Source organism: Pholis gunnellus (assembly GCF_910591455.1).
Source record: "Pholis gunnellus genome assembly, chromosome: 23".
Classification (NCBI taxonomy): Eukaryota; Metazoa; Chordata; class Actinopteri; order Perciformes; family Pholidae; genus Pholis; species Pholis gunnellus.
In genome coordinates, this window is record NC_136550.1 from 14,429,446 (window position 1) to 14,455,040 (window position 25,595).

General features: G+C 42.2%; 2 protein-coding genes across 3 annotated transcripts in view; both read right to left on the reverse strand.

Annotated features, from left to right (window-relative positions):
• Window positions 1–8,956, reverse strand: part of mta2 (metastasis associated 1 family, member 2) — a 28,775-nt gene extending 19,819 nt beyond the window's left edge. For both annotated transcript variants that reach the window (XM_079185015.1, XM_079185014.1), the window contains exon 1: window positions 8,626–8,956. In XM_079185015.1, the coding sequence (XP_079041141.1) occupies window positions 8,626–8,653 (28 nt within the window). In that variant the 5' untranslated portion in view covers window positions 8,654–8,956. The remainder of the gene's footprint in view (window positions 1–8,625) is intronic.
• Window positions 8,957–12,414: 3,458 nt separating this feature from the next.
• The window catches only part of eml3 (EMAP like 3), a 40,742-nt gene continuing 27,561 nt past the window's right edge, over window positions 12,415–25,595 (reverse strand). The window contains exons 10-24 of the mRNA XM_079184861.1: window positions 25,145–25,214; window positions 24,589–24,699; window positions 23,918–24,013; window positions 21,219–21,353; window positions 20,787–20,925; window positions 20,539–20,690; window positions 20,305–20,430; window positions 17,881–18,012; window positions 17,669–17,736; window positions 17,040–17,128; window positions 16,553–16,650; window positions 15,139–15,226; window positions 14,946–15,044; window positions 14,720–14,850; window positions 12,415–13,284 (exon numbers count right to left, since the gene is read on the reverse strand). Coding sequence (XP_079040987.1) covers window positions 13,078–13,284; window positions 14,720–14,850; window positions 14,946–15,044; window positions 15,139–15,226; window positions 16,553–16,650; window positions 17,040–17,128; window positions 17,669–17,736; window positions 17,881–18,012; window positions 20,305–20,430; window positions 20,539–20,690; window positions 20,787–20,925; window positions 21,219–21,353; window positions 23,918–24,013; window positions 24,589–24,699; window positions 25,145–25,214 — 1,741 coding nt within the window. The 3' untranslated portion in view covers window positions 12,415–13,077. The remainder of the gene's footprint in view (window positions 13,285–14,719; window positions 14,851–14,945; window positions 15,045–15,138; window positions 15,227–16,552; window positions 16,651–17,039; window positions 17,129–17,668; window positions 17,737–17,880; window positions 18,013–20,304; window positions 20,431–20,538; window positions 20,691–20,786; window positions 20,926–21,218; window positions 21,354–23,917; window positions 24,014–24,588; window positions 24,700–25,144; window positions 25,215–25,595) is intronic.

Here is a 25,595-nt window from a genome sequence, read left to right on the forward strand (position 1 = left end):
CCGAGTGTTCAACCAACAGCGCTGTCAGCAGACCAGCACGAGACAGAAACATGAACAAAGCCATAAAATGTGAGTTTTGAGGCCAACGTCGGTTGATATAAGGGTTTAATATGGTGCACTGAACTGACACTAATTGGGCAGAGCAGTGAATCATTGTTTTCCCATTTTTGTCTGTAGGTAAGGTGTATTGAACAAAATACATCAGTAATAATGTTTAGTCTATAGTTAGGAAAAAGCATGAACCAGTGAACAACGAGCACATGAGCAGCTCTTCTAATTTCAACATCTCTTTGTGTCCTCTTCCTCTGCGACGGTTTAATGGCGCCCGACTGGAGAATTAGCACCACCGGCTGTTTATCTGCAACCGCCCGACTCCTCACATTCAACGAACAGTGGTGGATGGAAACGCACATGAAAGGTGCAAGATCTGAGATTGGGAGCATTTCGAGCATCCACTGTCTTCTATGACAGCCTGCACACAGGGGACGCATCAGAACAACACCAATGTCCTGATACACAGAGCAGTACTGTGCACCAACACAGCAGCGCTACTATACATTTGTCACCTAGAGAGGAACATCCCGGCCCAGTGTCTCCCTACTATTATAGTGGACCACCTCTATGCTATTGTAAAACAATCTAATCATGAACACATCGGTTGTTGAGAAATTGGATACGTTTTGATAAAAATCCACATAAAGCATGGGAAACAAGACCCGGTTTGTGTTTAACGACAGATCAGATGGGTTGAAGACATCGCAGCAGACGCGTGCTGAGGACAGTCTGTCCCGGATGACCCCTGCCAGGAGCAGGGGGCCCTCGTGGTCCGCCGAGGGTTGCTGTAAAGCTTGCGGCCCGAGCCACAAGCCACTTTCACCCAGGGCCCTTTAAAGCCGACCGAGAGCCGCTCATTTGCACGGCCCTGGAGGAAATGAGCCTGGCGAGGGCCAGCAACCCACCAAGAAATCCTCGCTCTCCGAGGGGCCGCCCCTGACCCGCCGAGTTACATCCTCCCAGCAGACTGCACATATCACACCCGTTGTGAGGTGTACGAATATTTTTGGTTCATTATGCAAATTAGGGCTGCAACTAACGATTATTTTAATAATCGATTAATCTGTCGATTATTTGTTCGATTAATCGATGAATCGGATAAAAAAACTACAAACTAAAAAGCATTAATTTCCAACCCTTTATTCAAAAACAGAACTGACAGTGCATATTCACAGTGCAAAGAATCTTCAGAAAGTGCACAAACAGGTTGCTCGAACATCCCTGAGCTGTGAAAGTAATAATTGAAAAAAAAAAAATTGACTAATATCAGGAGTGGGGTTCAGCGGGTTACCCACGCCTCTCAGTGAAGGGTAGACACACGCTGATCCACTCAGTGTGGCGCGCGTGCAGCCCCGGACATCTCAGGGCATCACAGACCTGTTGTTGCTCAATCTCGTGTGGCTGAACGCCACTTGTCCCTCTAAGAAGTTGAACGCTGACCGCACGGGGCCGCGTAACTAGTTAGCATGCCGGAGTCTCGTTCGTTATCGGAATTAACCAGACAAATCGCTCCACCGACTAAGAACGGCCATGCACCACCACCCACAGCATGGAGAAAGAGCATCAATCTGTCAAAGAGCATCAATCTGTCAATCCTTTCCATGTCCGGGTCGGGTGAGGTTTCCCCCGGCGGTAAATCTGACTCTGAAATAGTCAGTGCCTCACCAGCCACTAGTGACTAACCTCACTGCACTTCACTGAGTGGCGTAATAATCGCGCGACACAACGAATCGATAATGAAATTCGTTGCCAACTCTTTTAATAATCGATTTTTATCGATTTTATCGATTCGTTGTTGCAGCCCTAATGCAAATATGGAATGAAAACATTTCAAACATCACGGAAACTCATGCCAATGGATTTTCGAAAATAAATATAAATAAAGAAATAACCTTGACATTAAGAGTTGAAATAATGTTCCATCATCACGTTTAAAGGGATGGTAACGACTGGTAACTACTTCTGTTAAATGATCCGTGTGAATTGACCTTTCAGCCCAACAATGAATGAAGGGGAAAGAAACATTTACTGCACCCTTTGCTTCAATGAGAAAAATTACACCTGTACTACAGGTCAGTAAAAAAGACAAATGTGAGGGTCACAGGCAGATGCTACCTCAGCAATAGTGGCGACTGGCTGCTGTTAAAAATAAGATTTGAATTGGTCACTGTTGTCTGCCTCTAATGTGATCAAGCCAACAGAAGCACACTGCATCATTATCTATAAATTAAGTAAGGGGTCAGCTATACTAGGATTACATGCCATGGTGACACCTTCTGGTAGTGACACTGTTAACCCTGGGACGTACAAATAGACGATAATGACGGACAGCACCACAAATAAAAAAACACAAATCCTCATCAAAACCAACCATCGTCAAAGAACCTAATTTCCCAGACCCCAAGATGAGTCCAAACAAAATCATATTTTATATGAAGTGATATTAAAAATCCTTAAAGGCAAAATCTCACATTTTGAGGAACAAGGAAACACTTTGAAATTGATGAACATTTTCCTTGATAAATAGCTGAAAACTGAATTTATGTTCTTGTTTTACATATTTCCTGATTCAAAATCTAAATTTTGGTAATTGTACTGGTTCTTTTTTGGCCAGTGTTCTTGTGTAATACAGAATACATTAATTACTGCTGTATCTGTAAACTAGTTAATCTGCTTTTTCCAGCTTCACTGAAACCAAATATTAGCAACAGCCTTGAGAGACGAGCCTGTATTCTGTGTCTTAGTTTAATGTTTACTGGGTTCTATTAATTCACCAATATTCTGCACGTAGGAATGTGTGCTGGCCTCAGCCTCCTTTGAATCCATAACTCTTCACAACCCATTCTACTAACCAGTAATCCCTCCCACACACACAGCACTGACCCAGCCTACACTTCAACTAGGCAGTTATTACCAATGAAATGAGTGTGGCAGAGAAAGATCAAGTGCAATGTGGTTTAAACATAATGTACACAAAAATCACAGAACAGTCTCATACTGACATACCACCACATAATATCCAGCAGCTAGTTCAGGTTCAGGTGTGAAGCTGGTCATGTAGAGAAGCTCTTGGAGACTTCTCCAAGTTGCATCAAAAAGGTCAAGAGGCCACTGGGCTAGCCAAGAGCAGCATGCCGGTCAGATGAGTGAGCAGTCTTCAGTGCAAACAACATTCACAGCAAATATCCTCATATGACAGCAACGAACACCAATGTGAGTACAGGGAAACTGATCAAACTCAGAATGAAGCAGGTCTGTCAGTAGAATGACCTCCCTATGCTTGAATTTACAATGGAGATAAAGAGACACTGTGACCTGGGAGGACAGGGAACACCTGGAGGCCGGCAGGTGTAGCAACATGGTAAATCCTGTTATAGTGAAATGCTGCAGGTATCAACTCCAACACTATCAAACACTGAGTGAAGCCTGTTATGACACAGCTGAAGTAAACCTGCGGGGCAGAGGAGATAATGTGGTGGACAGCCTGGGTCACTGCAATTCAGTCAATCCACTGAGTGAGGAAAAGCACTTTAAAGATCCCACCTGTTACCAACACCCCATTCATATGTGGATATTTGATCTGGAACAGCAAAAACATGTGTCAATGCAAACAGAGTGGAGTGCAATCAGAATGTAATTGGGGCCATACTACTCCTGGAGATGGTCTGGATTACATTCTGATCACATGACATCTGCCCAACAAGCTGACTCACTCCACCTCTTCCTGCTGACTGGAGCTACAGATGAGCCCTTCCTCTGCAAAGCACAAGTAAGTAGAGCCCGTACAACGGTATCACTTCCCTTGACTTCACGTTTACTGAGCACTAGCTCCGCCTATCTAATTTGCATATAGTTGACAATGCAGGCAGAATCGCGATAACAACAAGGCCTGTGATGATCAGACATCATCACCAACACTATAGGCTAAATTGCTAACACATTTCCAAATTATAAAACTGTTCATCAAAAAGGGCAAACATGGAATGTTACAGGGCTGAGCGATATGGCAAAAAAACAAACAAAAAAAAACGTTTTAATCGTACACCGACAATAAGAACATTGACAATTAATAAAATCAGTTAAAAAATGTAATAAAAAACGTATAAACACTCAGAGGAGCGGCTTGTCACTTAAAAGGAGAAAACTGGTCCATCTATTGCCTCGTTCACAAGACGCAAGCCGAGAGGCTCGCGGATGCATCGCAGGAACATTCCAGATATCCATCAGGGTAAATATCTGGACCTGCAGAGCTACAGCCAATGAGAGAGCAGGACACGGGCTGAGGGTAAAACCTGGGGAGGGATCACCGGTAATGATGAGAACTCTGTTGCATTCGCCCCACGAGCCATAGTTGTTACACCTAAGGTGTTGGTAGTTATACATAACACAGTGACTGATCTACATTGGAGGAAATAGCAAAGACATGTGGAAACAGGTTCATTTGTGAACTACGCCCCTGACAGAGACCAAACACACTCATCATGGACTCCTCTTTGTGAAAGATGTTGTACCCCTATCTCCAGTTAGTCATGAAGTGTGAAAACCACAACAAATTCAAGACTCCCGATTACAGGACATCAAGTTGTGTAGTGTGAACAGTACAGCACTCTGACCACTTTGAATGTCGGGTGATATCAACTTGGCTTTAAAAGGTCCGCCCAACTCAAGTGAACCTGGGTTGTTGCTAACAACGGGGCTGACCCTGTTCACTTTAACTCGGCAGGTGACACCAGAACCTGGCTAGGGTCTTGAGACTATTGGGGGGGGGGGGGGGGGGGGGGGGACTTCGGAGGCATCCTCCTCTGGAAGAAAATCTTCCATATAAATGTATCAATCTGGTGCACTTTGAGAGCAAATTAAAAAGGGCTAGTTCTATGGAGAACTTTGTGCTCTTTTTCTAGCAGTGGTAGAGTGTAACCAAGTACATTTAGGCCCCTCAAGTACTGTGCTTAAGTACAATTTAGAAGTACTTGTACTTTACTGGAGTATTTCATTCTTATGCAACTTTATACTTATAGTCCACTGTATCTCAGAGGGAAAGATTGTAGCGTTAACTTCACTATATCTATTTGAGTAAATGAGTTACTAGCTGAGCTACTTTGCAGATTCAGATTCTTATTACAAAATATCAGTTCTCATTTTAAAAGTGGTCATAGTACTTTGTAAATTACTGGATTGTAATTATTGTGTAAATATGATCATATCTGATGATCGTGAATACGGGCTCAAAATACCAGCTGTTCACAGTTGCTGACAGCTTTAACTGAGAGATGTCAGCCTTTAAAATATGGATCAAGCCTACCATCCATTCATCCTACAACTACCAGACACAGTGCCTCCTTGTAGTGTTTGATGCAGTTCTGCACAGCAGTGTAGCTTCACGTCAAGCTCCATCTGGTCCTCCCACAAGCAGGGACAGAGCCTCGGGAGGATACCAGTGGGTTTCTGATGCATCATCACAGGCAGAGATGGAGAAGGAAGGATTCAGACAGGGGAGAGGATTTATTGCTCTACTTAGCACACTGATGAGGAGCCTGACCACAAAAGCATCACCTCCTTGTTCGCAGAGAAGGAACACAACAGCACCAAATTACATAACACTGGCTGAAGCACCAAAAGGGCTCTGCACTCTCATGTGGCTGACATGACTGATTCTGGCTCTAAAGATGGTGAACGTTGGGAGTTACTCTTTTATATTCCAGCCCTCCAGCTCCACTTCCTGCCCAGTGGGGACAAATTAAAGAATGATCCTGTTCTACCAGCACTGAGGCCAGCTTAGTGTATCAATGAGCAAGGGGGCAGATGGATCAATGATCCACGAAAAAAAAACACAATGGACTTCAGAGGGTTCACACCATGTACCCTTCAGGAGAAAAGAGAAAACACACACACATCTCAGCTAAAGCTGACGTTCGGCATAATCACGTCAGGGATGAGCTGGTGATTTTATGAGTATTGGTATGTCGAAAAAATTATCAAAAAAAAAAAAAAAAGGGCAGCCGTGAGTGTTTGTTGTGGACGTATTGGGCTGAAGTGGCGCAGTATGCTGGGTGCTTGAGGGTGAATGAAGAGGAGGAAGCCCTTTGACTAATCTCTGGGGAAGATAATGATCTTACATGCGAGCTGAACACTGTGTGCTTCTAGAGGACTTGTAATATATGTGCTTGCTCATACAGAGCTGCCTGCACCAGTCAGCTGCAACAACCGAAAACCCTCTTGATTCATGAATATGAACTAATTCTGACAACATTAATGCCTTCATTACAATATACGTTTGTTTCTTTATTGTTTCTACATCATACAGCCAAACGACTTAACCTTGTTTCTCTGTGGGCCACTTAAAAATTCATTTCTATGCCATTACATAATCACATGCTTGTTGCTAACTGCAATATGTTATGGGCTAGACTTAGTATTAGACTGTAATACATTTTACCACACTGCATTCCGGCTGTGGAAATTCCATGACACACTCATGATCCAGCAGCCTGGCAAAAAGTGCAGCTTTGCCTGAGAGATCCAGCAGCTCTACACAACGATGGATCTCATGCTGAGTTCCCTCAGAATGCCCGTTGACATGCACACAACGCAGACACAACACAAGTCACTGTTGCTCTGAGCAGCAAGCCTTTGCATGGGTCCATCCGTGCAGCTCTCATGCACAACCATTATTTTAACATGTGCACGGGACAGCAATCTTACATAAACCAGACCAAAATATACCTGAAACTATCCTTAGTTAGAAAAGGGAACAAAAAAATCGATGTAAAAACACATAACACTTAAGCCAGACTGAGAACTACGATGAAACTGTAGTTTTGTTTTACCATTGCAGGACATTGAAATAATCCAATAAAACCCCAGTTTAATAGTTTAATTCGTCTTGTGCAGATGGCTCAATCTGCATAAGACGACAGACAGACAGACAATACATGAGGAATAATAATTTTAAAAAACCAAGTCTGGATAATGAAGTTACCTGATTTTTCATAAAAGCCCAATATCAGCCCATTCTACCAGTCTGTCACTACCAGAGACAAGAGATGCTCTTGCCATCTGCTGATGTTACAGACTCATTGGCAGCATACTGACCACTGCACAAACTGAAACAAATACCGAAATATGCAGAGTAGTGGTAAATCAGCATGACCTAAATAGACCTTAACGACCTTAAACAGCAACGAGACTGTCACACCGTCAATTCAACCATTTCGACCGCCACAAAATCAGACTGAAAAAAGGGTACACAGAGTCCTAACATGGCTATTAATGATAATAGACAATAAGCGGTAGTACCAAGCACTGGGAAAAACAAGGCGACAGATCCAACTATACTGCAGAGTACAGGTGCACATGTCCATATCGGAGGATCCACGAAACTGAGGCGGAAAACAGTGGAGGCAATACCGCTGGAAGCTAGCCGCCTCTACCGGCGTTTTGTTTCTCTCCACGAATTGCGACGTTTGGAAACCCGGCATTAGTAAAGTAGGGTGGAAATCTTAATAATGCAACCCACACAATTTTGCTGTATCAAATATAAACACTCGACGTGTCACGGGATGCTGTGAAAAGCCATGTTAATTACGTTTTATAGCGTAATATAATTTTGACGAGATACTAAGATTTTCATCCAGCGGCAAAGTAGAGGTACAGAATGGAAGATAAGTCTCACCGGAACAGACATTGTTACCCTGGTAGTTAGTGTTAGCTAGTTAACTTAGTTAGGTGTTTCGTTGTAGCTACTGATTAATGGTAGAAGACGGTGTAGTTCCTCTTAATAAACGTATCAAGCACACCGGCGAACACAACCTCCCACAGTACGTAGCGCTAAGCTAACTACATGTAGCATTCAAAGTTAGCCAGCACGGCTAGCGCTATCCGTTGCATATGAAGTGATATGGCGGTATAATGAAATGAACCCACAGACAAAGCTAGCCGAGCAGCAGTAGCTAGCTACCCCAGACGTCGGTATAGTTGGCTGGATGCTGACCTCTCAACAGCTAGCGTTAATTTAGCAGTCTATGCTAACTAGCATCGTGTTCACTTCCAGGACGTCACCATATGTAATGCTACAGACTCACGGTCCAAAATGTGACAAAATTACGATTGCTTCGCTTACTTAGAACTGCAAATACAATTCGGCAAACTCTGGTATCATACAGGGTGCATTTATTTCGAATTAAATACCAACTTCCACAACCGGTTCATGCTGCTTGGTAACGTATGTTGGTGGACATTAGTGGGGATATCACGCCAGTCTGTTTAAAAAGTTGATATTTTGTGCCGAATGTTGGAGCGTATAGTGCTATATAGAACTGGGTATAAACTAAGTCACCACGTTGGAGTTATTTACATTTCCTCATTAGCTAAGACACATTACATTGTTTGAGTTTTTTTAATAGATTTGACGTTCTTCCATGCAAGAGTGGACCCACGTACAGACACTAGACGAGAGCTAGCATTAGCTAGCGGCTAACCGCACAGACAGCTAGCGGCTAGCTAGCCACCTTGCTGTCGAAACGAACAATCACGTTGTGGGGGGGTGTCTTAACAATATAAAACATTCCTTACCTCCCACTCGGTACATGTTGGCCGCCATTCTCTCGTAACCTTTATCAAAAGCAGTCCCAGGGTATTCCCCGCCTGGGTAGAAAAGGGTCGATGGGGATCTATTTTATTCCTTCATTTATCGTAGACACCCCCGCCGTGAAACAAAGCCGGCTCCGGACACAACAAGCCGAGATGTGGCGGGTAAAAAGTTGAAAGTTTCCGTTAGTAATGTTCCGGAGGTTATCCCCAAAATATTGAAGTCTTTGTTTTCGGTCCCTCCGACGACCTTCCTCTCCTCTTCCTCACTCATTCACACACAGCTAGCCTGTCTCTTACTCCACTCTTCCTCCCATCCTCCGCTCCCAGCTTCATCCTCCTCTTCTTCACCTCCGCTCAGTTCAACACACACACACACACTCGCACACAGCAAACACACACTCACTGGCCCCCTTCGCTCGTGCGCAAATCGTCATCTTCGGATAATGTCGACAATCTCCGGAATGTCACAATTAACTTTTTCACTGGCCAATGGTTTGATAAACAAACTGTTAATAATATGAAATATAAACTCACACTCATGACTAAATGTGTAAAACCTCTCAAGTGCTTTTCGGAGACCAAAACATTATTTAAATACTCGATACAATTTTACAGAGTCTCTACATATTACACACATGGACAGAAAGTAAAGAAAAGTAAAGTTGTTGCTAGATCTAGTCAAAGCAGGAAGTTGGGAACACACACACGCGTGCGCGAACACGCACACACACCCCCCACACACATGGTAGAAGCAAACAAAATATGCCTCTTAAAGAATCAAATCCTGAAATCACTAAGAATTTTGTTGGAATCTGTATTATAATTAGAGTTATGTATTTGGCTTTAAAGTAATAAAGTTGTATCACCAATTTCCCGATGACAGAGCTGTATGCAGAGCAAGCACAGACCTTTCATGGTCACTGAATGTTTTATCTGAATGAGCTGAGAGTCCTTCAACTAAGTAGTGATATTTACTTCTCAGCTTGTATATTTTAAGGCCATTTTAAGTATGGAAGCCTTTTACTGCGGGGGAAACAAACTGGATGGAATGTTGGGGATAACAACACTCATGGGAAGTCAAATTGTGACTTTTTAAATTTAAATTATGCGGAAATACGTCAATATGAGGAGAGAATAAGAAGGAATCGTGACTTTTTGATGAGTCAAGTTGTGGTACTAATTACAGTAAGTTAATGTTATTCTAGTCAGTAAAACAAAAGGGTCGTAGTCATCTCATCTCATGACTTTAATCTGACTATCATTATTGTGACTCAGTGTTTCAAGATGCAGTCAAGTCAATTTGACAATTATTATTAAAAATGTGTTTTTAATAACACAGGGTATTAGTCTGGTTAGTGTTTGTCTTCTTGATGTCTCATAGGTTGTGTGTTGTAAATAGGAGCAATAAGCCTCAGCCTGCTTATATTGGTCTGTAGACAATCAATGCTGTATTGATTTCTATTTTGGGGTTAAATTTGACCTTTTTAGTTTTGTCTGTTTGGTTGTTACTTACAGAAAAGAACAACCTTCACTTTCAATTTCAATAAGTTTGAGTTGTCTCATCATTTTGACTTGTAAAACCACAAAGTCACATTATTGGTGCTTAGTATCACACAGTTGTGATGAATTTCAAGAACTGTCTTATAAATTTGACTTAAAGCCACGATTTCAATTTAGTATCAGATCATACTTACCACGAACTAGTGTCGAAGATACAAAAGCTCACAGCCATACATATCAACAGTGTGGTTGTTAAATGCAACCCATCAGAAATATATCAGGAGCATACAAGAACCAAACAGAGTTCACATTGATTCCAGATATTGCAAAAAGGGAACCCAAGATTCTTCCCATTAATGTTGACAAATGTGAATTATGAGCTCGCAGTTTCTCCATGTGAATACCCCAAAATCCAGTTCATGCAGTCAGACTCTAGCGCGCGGTGGAGCTGGTGACTTCCAGTCTTTGAGCGTCAATAGAGCTGTTTGAACGTGTGAACGGAGAACTGAAGAGACCTCAAGAGTCCAGAGAGGACCAGGTCTCTGTGAGCAAAGGGAGTCTCATGGTGAAGCCCAGGGAAAAATAGGGATAAATTAGTGGACAGTTCCAAAATAATTGCAACCATTTACCAACATGACCGTAAGAATAGTAACCTGTGTCCACTGTTTATTGAACAAATATGAATGCAGGACAGCGCAGTCCTCTATATTTGGTCAGGCAACACAGCATTCATAAGTCATTCACACATTTGGTGAAACGTTTCTTACTCTCTTCCAAAAGTGTCTCTCACAAGTGGACTCTCAGTGGGGGATGTTTTCCTTTACACGATGTTGAAGCTGCATACAACAAAAATAAAACAGAATGTACTTTAAGCTTAACTGACTAAAAGACTCAAACTTGTTGTCCAAATAGAAGTCCTGTATGCAAATGTGTTATCCAGCACTGCTGGGGAGAAACGGTGTAAATATACAACAACAAAACTGTGACTTGCTGATTTAATAGCAGATGTAGCGTTGAAAACAAGCTTGTAAAAAGTAAGGACAGTAGGTAATGTGGTGTTATTTAAGACATGAGCTCTAATTTTAGCCAGAGGGGGGCCAGATGGAAGGATTTATGATCTGGACTTTAGCTGCCCATTAGACTTCTTTAAGTACTGGAACACCCACACCACCATCCAGAGTGGGCATACAAAAATTAGATTTTTAAAATATATACACTACCATTCATTTTGGGGTCACTTAGAAATATCCTTATTTCTCAAAGAAAAGCACTGTTTCTTTCAATGAAGATAACATTAAATTAATCAGAAATACACTCTATACATTGTTAATGTGGTTAATGACTATTCTAGGTGGAAACGTCTGGTTTTAATGAAATATCTACATAGGAGTATCTGGAGCATCACATTTGTGGGTTGGATTATACTCTCAACATGGCCAGAAAAAGAGAACTTTCATGTGAAACTCGCCAGTCTATTCTTGTTCTTAGAAATGAAGCTATTCCATGAGAGAAATTGCGAAGAAACTGAAAATTGACACGAAATTGTCTGGGTGACCCCAAACTTTTGAACGGTAGTGTATATAAAACCTGTCTTTTTTTATATTCCCAAATAAATTCTAAGAAAAGAAAATTCTTAAAAAGTAGATACCATCTTAATGGCGTTACTGTTTTAATTTATTTAATTTGAGCAAAAGTTTAGGATCTTTTGAGATAAATATGTGCTATAAACCTGAACAACTGTAAATGCAATTTATGGAAGTGCATTGCATTAAATGCATTTCTATAAATGAAACTTAGAGAAAAATCAGCCTCACCTCAACCAGCTACACTATTGAAATGACACTTTCATGTTAATGCATCAGTAATAATAATAATCCAGTTGTATAATATACATTGAACTAAAAGTGGCCCATCTGCATTATGAGTACTTTCATTAACATTGGTTTTATTTATAATGCTTTTAAGTAAAAAAAAAAAATCTTGCTTTTAACGTTTGACTTTGCGGTTTCGCTACTTCACTTCTCTCATTTCTGTTAATGTCCTCCTGAGGTTTGACCACTGACTCACTCGGTTATCTTCTCTTTTGAAATGACTTTTATATGCAGTTTGTTGTAAGTTTCACTGACTGAACGGAGTTGGAAGATCAAGAGCCTTCTGTACTGGTGCGGTTCAGTGTTTGGGATCCTGCATTTGCTCAACACGCAGCACGGCACACAATTCCTGAAGCAGCACTGCCCACTAGTGACTCCACACACACAACACACTTTCCAGTCTTCAGTTATTTATTGAGAGCTTGGCAGATATAACATCACAGTATTCCCAAATGTTCTCTTTAATATATAAAACTACACTAAAGTAATCATTTTCAAGTGTAGTGATCTACTGTTGGAGAAATGAATTAGTCAGAGATGCTGAGAATTGATTTCATTGGAACAGGTTTGTCACAGTCTGTCGGAAGCAAGCGTGAAAAACAGCTTCACTATTAGCTGAGATGTCGACCAAACGCTGCTCGAAATATTACAAAAATGTGTAAAAACATTATGTACACGTCTTTAAAGGCCCCGGTGGCGGACGCCGCGATGCAGCACTTTGGTAAGTTTGATAAACGAGGTGGACTAAAACACAGGAATGTTCACTGAAACCAAAGTCTTTGTCCCCACAGGAGTCTAGTCACAGAAGACCACCTCTAATGAGCCTCACCACATATCCAACAGAATGATGGAGGGATCACACGGTCCAGTTTCACATGATTATGGAGTAAATTTAATGTGGACATTCCTCCGAGAGAGGATTCCTCTACATGTCCTGTATGAAACTGACACAGCAGTGTCACCACAGAGCCCATAATTGTGGCTCTTGTCCACTAGGCTGACGCGCCCCTCCGGCGGTGTAAACACTCCCCCCCCCCCCTCTGTTAATAACGCAGTGTCCCTCCTAGCTGGTGGCAGGCTCCGGGGAGCTGGTGGAGGCAGATGAGGCCGAGGCCAGCCTCTCTCTGCTGTCCCCCGCCCCGCCTCCGATCACCCTCCACTGGAGGATGCAGGTGTCCTTCCCGCCCATGGAGAGGAGGTGGGAGTCGTTGTGGGTGAAGCAGACGTTGGTGACGTGGCTGCCGTGGCCCTCGTACTTGTGGCTCGGCGCCTGGAGACGGAAGGAGGGGCCGCTCGTTATGACCACACTCAGTAGGTAGGGGGTTCAACAGTGAGGAGACCAGTCAGAATAAATCATTTTCTTTAAAAATGGAGGTTGTTCTTATAGTGGGACGAAGTTCAGAAGAATTAAAGTTGGTCTGAAGTGTCTCGGTAAAAAATATGAATGTTATTGACACAAATGTGAAAAGCTCTCTTCACCATTTTGCATGGACTTCATGAAACTTCAGCTCATCATTTTCCCTCTACGGTCACACAAAGACTTGCACCAAGCGTCTACGCCCCTGGATGCTATGGAATAAACTGCAAAACAAACGTTTTTGTGATTGATAGGACTTGTACTGTTGTACTGTTTATATGATTTGCTTTTGTTCTGAGGTCTCAAATGTAAAATATCTTGATCTCAGTGTAACTTCTTTAATAAATAGCTTAACTAACTGAAAGCATTTTGCTCCTGTATGTCTTCACATTTTGTCAAATTTGCGCCAAAGAAAGTCGTGCTGAAGTAACTATTCGTAGTTCAGATTGTAACGTAATTTTAAAATGTTAGTTTGCCAAATTTGTTCACCAGCAAACACGATCCATGATGCTAACTTATGTATTATGATAAACTTGATTTTAGTCAACAATAAATAATATAATAAACTGTATAACTAACAATTGCTTTCTACTAGCCAAGAGATGCAAGGTAGGGACGGCCAACTAGCTAACTGTGAGCTAAGCTAAGTTAGCCAGCTAGCTGTACCTTAGCTACGCGACATGGCTCTGGTGTTAGTTGCTTTGTAACGTTAGCTTATAAAGTAATTTGCAAACGGCAAGCTAGTAAGTATCAAGGAGCACATGGTCCAATTATAATATAGGAACGTTACAGGTGGTAAGCTTATTCTAAACATGAAATATGATTGTGATGTAATGTCACGTCACTACTTCATGGCCACCGGTGTTATTAATAACAGTTTTTTTGAAAGTTTCACTTAGTACCTTCAAGTAAAACATCTAAATGGTTCTTCCACCGCTACGTGATACTGAGGGAAAGTCGGAATATTTTGATTAGGAGTTACTGAGGAACTCATCAGTATACTGCTATAGAAAAAGTATGTTTCCACTCTCAGTCTGCTGACAGCGAACGCAGTTAGCTCCCAAAATACAGTGATTCAAACTATTGGATACTTGAAATGATATTAGTTACATTGAACATAGCACTTCTACCTTACTACTTACATTATCCTGCATCTAGGAATCACTCAGTACTCACAATTTACTGATGGTGTCAGCGAAAAACAGCGGCCAGACATTATTGTTAACATATAGTCCAAAACAGGTGTTTCCTCTTTATGTTAAGGAAACAGTTAAAGAGCAATATTTGCTTTTCATGTGCAGCCAGCCAAAGCAGACGGTTGACCTATTGAGTGATGTGTAGAGGGTACCTTGGGTTTGGGACAGGGGTACTGAAAGAGGTGGACTTTACAGAAGTCGTCAGCCACGGCCACCAGCCTTTCACTGTGGGAGCGGCATAGGGCGTTGATGTCCGTGCCGTCGGAGCCCTCCAACCACACACCTGGAACACCACAGCAACACAAGTCAGCTGTCTGACAGGATAAAACAACACCACGTTGTTTAGGCACATGAAAGTGGAGCAGTAGAGTATCTCACCTATGACATGGAAGCCCAGCACACAGGTATAGGAGGCCCATTCTCGGTCTTTGCTCTCAAAGCGATTCCTCAACAGTTTACACCCTGCTGCTATGTCCCCTGTGAGAATATATGAAATACATTTTCACAGTCACAACAGCAGAACGTCACGCTGTCTGAGGATTCACGTACAAAATGACACTTGTTCACTTACAGTAAAGGATCTCATAGTCGCCTGAATTAGACATGATGTACTTTCCATCTTTGGCCCAATCCAGGTGAGTTATGAAGCTGGAGTGACCCTGATTGGACAGATAAGCAGAGGCAGTGTCACATAATGCTCTCTGAGCCGACTGTGAAGTCCATGTGAGAGGATAAGGAAGGTGTTATTCTACCAACAACGATACGTTCCAACTTCCCCGGTGAAGTGGTGAAGGGTTTTGTTGCTATTGTTGATGGATGAATAAATGTCATCCAAATAATCTGTCCAGAAATGTTTTTATGTATTCAGGGTCAGGTTCAGGTCTCAAATTTGGCAGTTAAACGTTCTGTTCATCTGATTTAAAATGTATAGCATATCTATGTTTGAGGGAGTGCATCCACATGGTACTCAAAATGGCCGCGGCTGAGCCGGAGGCTAGCTGCTAACAGTGCAAACACAGGCGGTGCTAACAGTGTTTACCCGAGGGGGAACCGGAGGGTGGGTTCAAAGCTTCCACGGCGACACTGTGGGTCGGGACCACGTTATCAGCTGTAGCCGCCACATGAGCGCAGTGCAGAGCTGCTGACAGAGGAGCGTGCTCAACATGCACTAACAGTAGGGGTGCAACGGATCACTAAACTCACTCGACTGGATCGTTTCAGTGTCTTGAGTCGCAGATCGAATCAGCAGAAATAAAAAAAGAAGCAAATATAACTTTTAGAGGTGCCCCATCATGTTTTTTGTTGCCAACATGGATTGCCGATCGTCTATTTGCCCTATCGGCTGATACAGATCAGTTTTGTTTGTTATAGCAGCAGGTACACAAGGATCCAGACTACTTTTCACCAAAGTCCTGAACAATAATTTCAACAGTCAAATGTTATCCTTTTACTTTGTTAGACTCATCTATCGTGTTTATTTGCATAAAAACACACAATTCAAATGATAAGGAAATAAAAGTTGTATTTTGAATTGATAGAAACTATCTTGGCATCGGTAGTTTTATTGATGTATTAATCGTGTTTTAGTGCACTTGTTGGGGAGTATTTTCATTGGCGGATTAATCGGATTTGGTGCTCTTGTGAGTATTTTGGGCAGCAGGACGTTGTATGTGGGATTGAGTCAAATTACAGTGTGTGTTCATGGTGATGAAGGAACAGTGAGGCTCATTGATATGTTTCTAATGGAGCTCTATGGCAAAGAGGAAGAGGTTATATCAGCAAGAAAAGGCTGTCACCAGACTTCCACCTTCAATTTGGTGACATTCTGTTCTTTGTTCAAGAAGAACTGAGTGGTTAGCATTAGCAGTGAGAGCCACCACTGCTCAGCAAGCACAGAACAAAACCCCTCACAGAAGGCCAGACTGGATCAAGAGGAAAATCCACGGGAACAAATGGAACATTTATGGATTTGATATTTAACTCACATTACATTTCCCAAAGCGGGTGTAACGCCGGCCGCTCTCGGTCACATTGTAGATGTAGATGAAGTTGTCATGGGATCCAACAGCTAAAAAGCTGCCGTCTGAGAACACAAGAGGCCATTCATGCGGTTAAAGGGGATTTCCACAATATCTTCAGAATCAGGATCCGCTTTATTCCCAAGAAGGTTTTTACATGTAACGAGGTGGATCGGTAGATAACACAATCGATGTAAGACAGTTCAAAATAAAAGCAAGTATTACAAAAATCAACAAACATAAATATAGAACAGGAAAAAAAATACTTTAAAAAATATGTAAAATCTGAATTAAAAATGGAAGGGCTGTGCAGCTTTTAGAAGTGGTAGATTCTTCCATTAAGTGCTTTGAACTTCAGTTTTGGTTGATGTTCTGGCTTTATCAAACCCGGGCCTGCTCCTATCTTCTGGATTAAGATCATTATGAGAGCAGTTCAACAATAGAGAGCGCTGACCTGGTGAGTATCTCATGACAGACAGCTGCTCGTTCCCATCAATGGACTCAGAGACCACCTCTCTGGTCAGCAGGTCAAGGACCATCCACCTGTTAGTGTTACAGAGGCATCAGTAATGGCAAGCGACTGGACAGCAGACAGCTCTTTACTCAGTCTCGTCAGTCACATCTCTCTATATACAGTATATATATATATATATATATATATATATATATATATATATATATATATGGCAAAGACTATAGATTTGCTCCTCTGTAAACATTTATTGCAGAGCTCAACATTTTGGGAATTTTTCTGGGAGTGAGTAATTGATATCAACTTTGTGTCTGCGTGTTTAAAGCTGACATAATCAATGTTTATTTATCATATTTATTATGATCAAAAGACTATGTGTCATGTGAACGATGTGACTCGTAGTGATAGAACCACAGAGAACTATCTCGAAACCCTCTGAACATCTCACCCTCTGGGGAAAAGTGAATGAATCTATTTCCCATAACTATTCCTTTAAAATGTTTCCGTTATTATTTACTGCATGTATTGATTGTTAACATGATTTTCATGAAGCAAACCTTTAGGTAAATGATTGTATCTAGGTGTAACAGTGCTGCATTGAGCTGTATTACCTTCCTGTGCTGAGGCCGACTGAAACCACTGATCCATTGGGGCAGAAACCTGCGCACAACCCGTACTCCTGTCAGAGACACACAGCACGAGTTAACGGTGTGTGTGTGTCAGCACTGGGATCACGAGTATCGATGTGTTCAATTTAGTTAGCTGAAAGATAGCTTGAAAATAAATCCAGTGCACAAGGGGAAATAAGTGTGTGTCCTCCTACCTCCAGCGTGATGCACCAGTCCAGCTTGTGCTCCTCTGTGTTCCACAAACACACCTGCCTGTCGTGGCCGCAGGTGAGGAAGATGTTCTGAGAGGGGTGTGTGGCCAGCCCCCACATCTCATCCACATGACCCTGAAACACACACACACACACACACACACACATAGGGAAACAACAAAACATCAGTTTTCATCTTGTTCAGTGAGGAAGAACAAGTGAAATGAAGTCTTGACGATACTCCCATATGCTATTGTAGATGTCAGTCTCACTGCGACCATACCGTATATGGTATAGTACATTGTATATTGTATCAGCAGTAGACACCAGTAGTCCCTCACCACACTGAATAAACAGTCCAGTTTTTCTGAACAGTTGATCTTAGAAGTTAAGATGGTTTTCCTCAAACATCCTAAAAGGTTCCCGATTCGACATTCAGAGCCTTCATATCTCATCAACAACTATCATCTATGTAAAGACATAGAGGAGTAAAGTCTACCTGAGCAGAGAAAGAAGTTTCTCTCTCTGTGTGTTGTCATCATAGCCGGACTATGTTAGTGCATGTGAGCCACTGGCTAGTTCACGCCCGCCGCTCATAACAGCGTCCCATGTAGCGCTTACCCTTCAGCCCCCCCTCAGTTAAACTCTGTTAGCTCTGTCATCACTGTCGCTGTCGTTTTGCACTGTTAGCATCGTTAGCTTCTAGCCGCCAGATCAGCAGTCGCCACGTTGAGAACCGTGTGGAGCCAATAGATACGCTCTGAATTTCAAATTTAGCACCTTTTAACTTCTCAAATCTTATTTTTGGATTCATTGCCAAAGCAGCACTCAAGAGAAAGGACACTTTTAAGTTCCAATCAAACACACGGCACATTATTATAAATGATCATTTATATATTAGTTATGTGAAATGTTTTCTCAGGGTTTCGGATATATTTTTCAACTTTAAGCTCCAACATTTTTGCATTTCATCAACAATTTTGTATCAACAACCCTTAAAAAGAACACTGAACACATTGTAGGCTTATTTATATGTCTGCAAGCCATATTGATATGAATATATGAATACTTCATATTAAAGATGCGAACATCTTTTCACATCACACATGGATGTTGTTGCGGGCTGTAGGGATCTCTGTAGCTCCTAGAGGACACTAGCAGTGCTTCAGACTTCTGTGTGTGTTTTCTGTCTGGAAGATGTTTCAGTTTCCCACAGACGAAAATCTAATGTGAGCAAGAAGCCAAATTCCAGAGGTCAGTGGAGACTAAAATGAATTCTGATGCCAGCTGTTTACTGTGAGCTGTTGGATCCAAACAGGCTGAATAAATGTGGATACAAGATACTCGGGGCTGAATTAACACGTTAGGAGACCATGAGACAAAAATGAGCCTCTGATCCTCCATTCCTCCCAATCTCTGTGCATTGTGTTCAGTCATCTGCAAGTGCCCACCATGTACAGTGTACACAGTCAACAACATATGGGAGTCTTATCCTGCCCCGGTTTGCTGTGTGTCAGGTATTTTGAGGTAATTTGCATAAGAAAATTTGCATCATATAAGCATACGTGAGGGATTATCGGGGAACAATGCAGCATGTAATCCGGTGTTTGTGATCTTATCATACTGGCACCAGCCTCACTGTGTACTGTTCACCCCCTTTACACCACATGAGAGCTGAAGAAAACCAAACATTCTGCTGCTGCTTCACAGTAAAGCCACTCATCTGGCCTAACGCAGGCGCTTATTGTGAAGACGCCGCAGGAATCGCGACGTATCTGTGATGTAGTTTTTGTTGTTGGTCAGCGCTGAATGCGCTCATTCAACAAAAAAAGTCTCTACGAGAAACAGGATAACATTTTCTCACCAGTGGATCAGTTTCTCAGTCGTGCGCAGCATGAAATCTGATCACCACATGATTGAAAAAGAAAGATTATTGAACGGCCTCTTCAATAAACAATGTTTGTTTGTTTGGCTGCACTGTAAAACAGATACAGCTGCTCAAGGAGTGTTAGCTTTAGCATTAAAGGCACAATGAGCAGGATGTTCCTACAAAACAATGTATAGACTCCAACAAAAAGAACCCTTCTCAATCATTTGTGACGGTGGTGTCTGTATCTACAGAGACCCTGCCCTGTGTCTGGATTTTCTCTTAAATGGAGATTGGCATTTATGCTTTCTATTGGCTGATCCCTGATGATGTCACATTGTGAATGACAATCAGCAGGAGCAGAGCTAGTAACCGGTGCTAACAGCTAACGTACAGAGGTTCCATTCACTCACATTATGATGTGTTTAGGCTCTGTTCAGTATAATTGATTATTGGAGGATGATGTGTTCAAATGTACTTGTGTAAATGTAGTTTTTTGTTGAGAAACTTGATTTGAAGGATTCCAAGATTTATTTAACAATAAAAATACAATAGCGTACCTGCACTATGGCCACAAATCCGTCTGAGAAGGTGCCTCTGAGGATGGCATTACGGGTTGTACCAACTAATAGCTCCTCCCCATCCACGTCTGCAATGGTACGGACTGCTCCATAATTTTCTGGAATCTGGACAAATAATCACAGTAATCAACAAGCCTTATTTATAGACAGCTTCCACCACCAGCCTCCCCCCCCCCCCCCCCCCCCCCACACACACACACAGCTGGGGTTCACCTCACACTCTCTCTCGGGTGCCAGGTCGGCGCTCCAGCGGATGATCTTACGGTCCTTCCCTCCTCCGCTGAGCAGAGCGCCGCCCTGCAGGGTGCACAGGGTGAACACGCTGCCTTCATGGGCTCGGGTCTGTCGCATGATCTGGAAGGTCTCTGTGGGTCAATAAAGCCAGTTTATGAGAGCGCATGGAGACCAAAGGATTGTAAATGTGCCCATATTATTAATGATGGTAATAAATAAGCACTGACCTTTGGCTCCTTTGCCGAGCGTTTTCACATCTGCAGCTGATTTCCCCCATGTCAGGATGTTTCCCTCAGAGTCTCCGGTCAGAACATCTCCGGTCAGACTGAACACAAAGCACTGGATGAACTTGGGCTTCTTGTATTTCTGAAAAGATTGTTTGTAGAACAACAATTTGATCTGTCGTTAGTACAGGTGTTAAAATAAATATTTGCTTCACTATACTACACACTTTCAGATTTGATTCACACCGTAAATTAGTCCACATGCTTACAATCTCCTTTGGACGTGTAATAATATTTGCATTTCAATTTGCAGTTCTCTTTGTTCTCCTTACTTCCCTTTTCAGCCTGTAACTGAGGAAGTTGCAAGCTTCGATTTGTCGACAATAAGGGAAGTGAAGGATACTGAATGTCAGGATAAGCGGGACTGTGTCTCACCCCAAAGATGCCTTGTTTCTTGGTGAACTGTCCCGCTGTGAGCGTCCAGAAGTAGACGTGAGACTTGCCACAGGTGATGATGTTGGTGCTATCGCTGGGGTTAAACTCCACGGCGAACACAGCCTCATTGGTGCTCTGGAGACACGACACACACACACACACACACACACACACACACACAGGCTTTTAGCATAATGATGTTAAACGACAACTGCGTCAGTCAAGTCTATATCACATGGAAACGTGGCTGATGAGAGCTGTGAGGCGAAGATGTAAAGCTAGATAAAAAGAGGCTAAAAAGCTCCTTAGACCTGAGGTGAGTTGCAGAGTCAAGTGATAATTGTCATCTTTATCATCAACTTTCACATTTTATTATTATTTTACAGTCATTGGAGTCATGTAAAATATTGATTACTGCGGCTTTAATAGCTTCAAAATAAACTTCATCCATCTATTTAAACCTGCACTTATCAATAGTCTGATACCAACAATGGATCAAATGAAGTGTAAGGCACAAAGAATTATCACACAACTCTGCAGCTCCTCGACGCTTTATGGAGCTTTTAAGAGCCCTTTAGTACATTGTTTAGTTTTTTTACGGCCTGCAAACTTAAACTCCGCCTCCTCTCCAGCTGTGAGCCCACCATACACTATCTGTTCAGGACCACATGACAGCTACATCCCAACATGTTAGCAACAACATGATTATGAGCTATGGTGATCATTTATCAGATGTTGTGTTTTTAGCATGTTTTGCTGCCCAGAAAAAGTTTTAAAAAAAGAAGAGGAAGAAGAAGAATGGCAGCTATAAAGGGAGAGTTTGGATTCTTTGAGGTGGGATTGTTGGAGGTACTTCTCCAGAACATGGAGCAAAGCAATGTACTGGTGTGGACATGGGCAGCAATAAAACCTTTAAGATAACTAAAGCCACAAGACTCATCTTACCTGGCAGAACACGGTTGTGGCTGATCGATCAATTAATATTCTGTGTCTTTGGTGAATCCGAACTAAGTCTTTAAAACACCAAAGTCACACCAAAATATTCTAAATATAGCTTACACTTTTTTTAGGTGTCTAAAATACGTCCTCAGCAGTACATTACTTTGCTCCCGTGCTGGTTCTCCTGTCTGTTTACTCCAAACTCCATCTACTGTAGTAATACACTGACTGTGGAGAAGAACCTCATACAAGCACACTCGTACAAAAATCTGAACGAGGATGTTTTTGCCACCAGGAACAAACTGTCCCAGCGGCAGGTCTCCAGTGACCACGTATACAGCATGTACAGAATGTACAGAAGCATCAGCTCTCCACATAAAGCTCCATTCATGGCTGAGCCGTAAAGTGGCATATGGACTATTCCAGTGCTGTGGAGAGAGAGGGGGGGGGGTATAATTATCTGGTTCCTGTTGGATGAACTCGTTTGTTTATACAGTATGGGTCAGCCCTGAGCCGCCTTCCCACACCGATCCACGCTCACTGGATGCTACCATCCACAACACATATGTTCTTGCACAACCCCAATAAAATCCTGACATGACATGATATACAACACCCAGCCATGCATTCCCACTGCTGCACTATATAACACACACACACACACACACACACACATATATACATACAGCTGGACAAATTCACTGCATAAAATATTTACACTGTTGCCATGACAGCCGGGCTGAAATTGCTCTCAGGGAAGTTGAGGCGTTTTGGGATAAAAGCCCATAAAAGCATAGCAGAGACCCCCCCCCCCCCCCCCCCTAATCTATCCAAACAGACCTCCTTTATAAAGAGCATCTACACATTCAGCATGCAGCCACGCTGGGCATCGGTTCCTGTGTTCACATTCAGCAGCCTGAGTGATTCTCGTGCTTTGACTCCGTTGAAGGATTTGATTGTTTCTGCAGGGATTATGAATCCCTGCGCCGACCGATAATTTCACAAATGTCAGATGATGTAAAAAAATCTCCAAATTGCAGAAGCACATCGCCCGCGAAGCCTGTTAAAGGAACAGTGCAACGTTTTGGGAAGTCGGGCGGTTTGTTGTTCGGAGTCAGACGACACAAGTTGAATGTCGAGGTTTAGCCTAGCTTAGCTCAAAGACCGAGAGCAGGGAGAAACTGCTAGCTTAGCTTTGTCAAAATCCTCAAAAAACACTAAATTATTTTTTTTAATATTTCAGCAGAGAATCTCCACAACAAGCTTAATTCACAACATCATCCTATTAAGTTTAATTTACCAACATAAACTCCACTTTAAATATCAGCAACAGACTGTGTGACCAGTTAGCGATCCCACACCTCTGTCAGAGGCTGTAGCAGGCTTGGTTTTAAAGCTAGAGTGAACATATTATTACATGTCATATGAAACTAGACGACCTAACAAATCCAATGGTACCATGTCATACTAGCTTGTCGGGCACGGCCATTTCCAAAGGGGCCGTGCCAAACATGCTATTTGTTATTTTATGATGAACTAAGTTTTTTAAATTCTGAATCTTGAAACCACAACTTGTCTTATTTACCTTCTTTATAAGGATTCAAGCCCATATTTTCTCAATTGTTTCATTATTTTGCCTTTAAACTATCAATGTATTAATGTTAGTAGTCAGCTAAGATGAATGCAAGCTGGTGATAACAAGTAATCTCGTTCTTTATTAGGTAGCCTGTTAGCTTAGCTTACACCTAGCTGTTCTTTACCTTGACCTCCGCGTGCTTGCTCCCCTTGTTGCAGTCCCACACTGACAGCATGTGTTCATTAGAGTCGTCGATCACACACAGGAACGCTCCGGAGTCCTGGAGACGACACCGGGAACAAATCAACACCGTACACTCACAACACTAATTCACTCAAGTCCTGTAATACTCACCGCTCTGCTGCTCTCACTTAGTACTGTTGTCATTCACTCGTGTTTTTCATCTCCGTTGAGCTACCATCAATAATGCCGTATTTATGGGGTGTCGGAATAATCTGATAAAATAATTCCTGACTAGGAGAAGTCGTGGGAACGGAACTGAAACTCTGAAAATCTACAAAAAATCTGGTGCATGACTTTACAAATTGATGTCAAAGAACCTAGAAACATGGCAGACGAAAGTAAATATTGGGTTGATGGTAAGAGATCTTTTATCAATTCATGTATTACATATCAATTTGTAACATGGTATTGAGGTTGTAATAAGTTTAGTGCTGTGGAAATGTACTTCAAACTGAATGAATGAAGACAGGTAATGGTGTTGCATTAGCTCGGGAACCGGGTGAAATATCAGCCCGTTTCAAATAAAGGCATGGTTCTCACTGTGGTTGAAATAAATGATTTAGAAATAACTATTTGAGAAGCTACAGTACGGTGTATTAGAAATCTACTCACAGCAAAGGAAAACGCAACGGATCCCACTCCCCTCTGGAAGCTTCCCAGGCCGATCTGCTGCAGGGTGACCAGGGTGGTGGAGTCCCAAATATGAACACAAGGGTGCAGGGGCTAACACACACACACACACACACACACACACACACACACACACACACACACACACACACACACACACACACACACACACACACACACACACACACACACACACACACACACACACACACACACACACACACACACACACACACACACACACACACACACACTTTACTATCATCTATGTTCAACAGTTAGAGCTACCACTCCCTGTTATTTGAAGCCAAAATGCAACTGATCTTTTAGATTTTTTGACTGATTATAAGCAATCGAAACATTATACGTAGAAAAACATTATATCTGCAGGGTGGTTACTAGGGTTACCAATGAGGTGTCTGGCTTTAAAAAGGGACATATGCATTAATGCTAAGTGTACAGAAATACAGTATATGGACACATGAATAAACATGTAGTCGATCAAAGTGCATCAGACCGGTATCACAGCAGCAGTTACCTTGCCGTCTTTATCCACCCCTGCTGTCTGGCCAGACGCCACGCGCACCTTGTCAGGATGGAGGGTAAGACTGCAGGAAGAACAAAAAGTCTTTAACCAAAGAAATAGAAGCGGTTGTACAGGGCTTTTGGACAAAACTCTATTCACATATATTGTCCAGTCGCAACATTTACATACATGTAATTGTATCCACCATGTCACAATAATGGGTAGTCTGTAACATATTCATACAGCGAGACATCTTTTGGTTGTGTTGGCTCTGTACTCAAAACAACTACTACAGATTGAAGTGCTGACTCTAAATTCAGTTGCAGTGGAGGAATTGTAGACATTTCTGTACATGGCCCCCCAATTTTAGGAAAGTAAAAGTAATATTAAAAAAATTAAATAAACTCGAGGGCTCAGTGTGTATCATTTAGGGGGTCTATTAGCAGAAATATCGGTCTGTTTA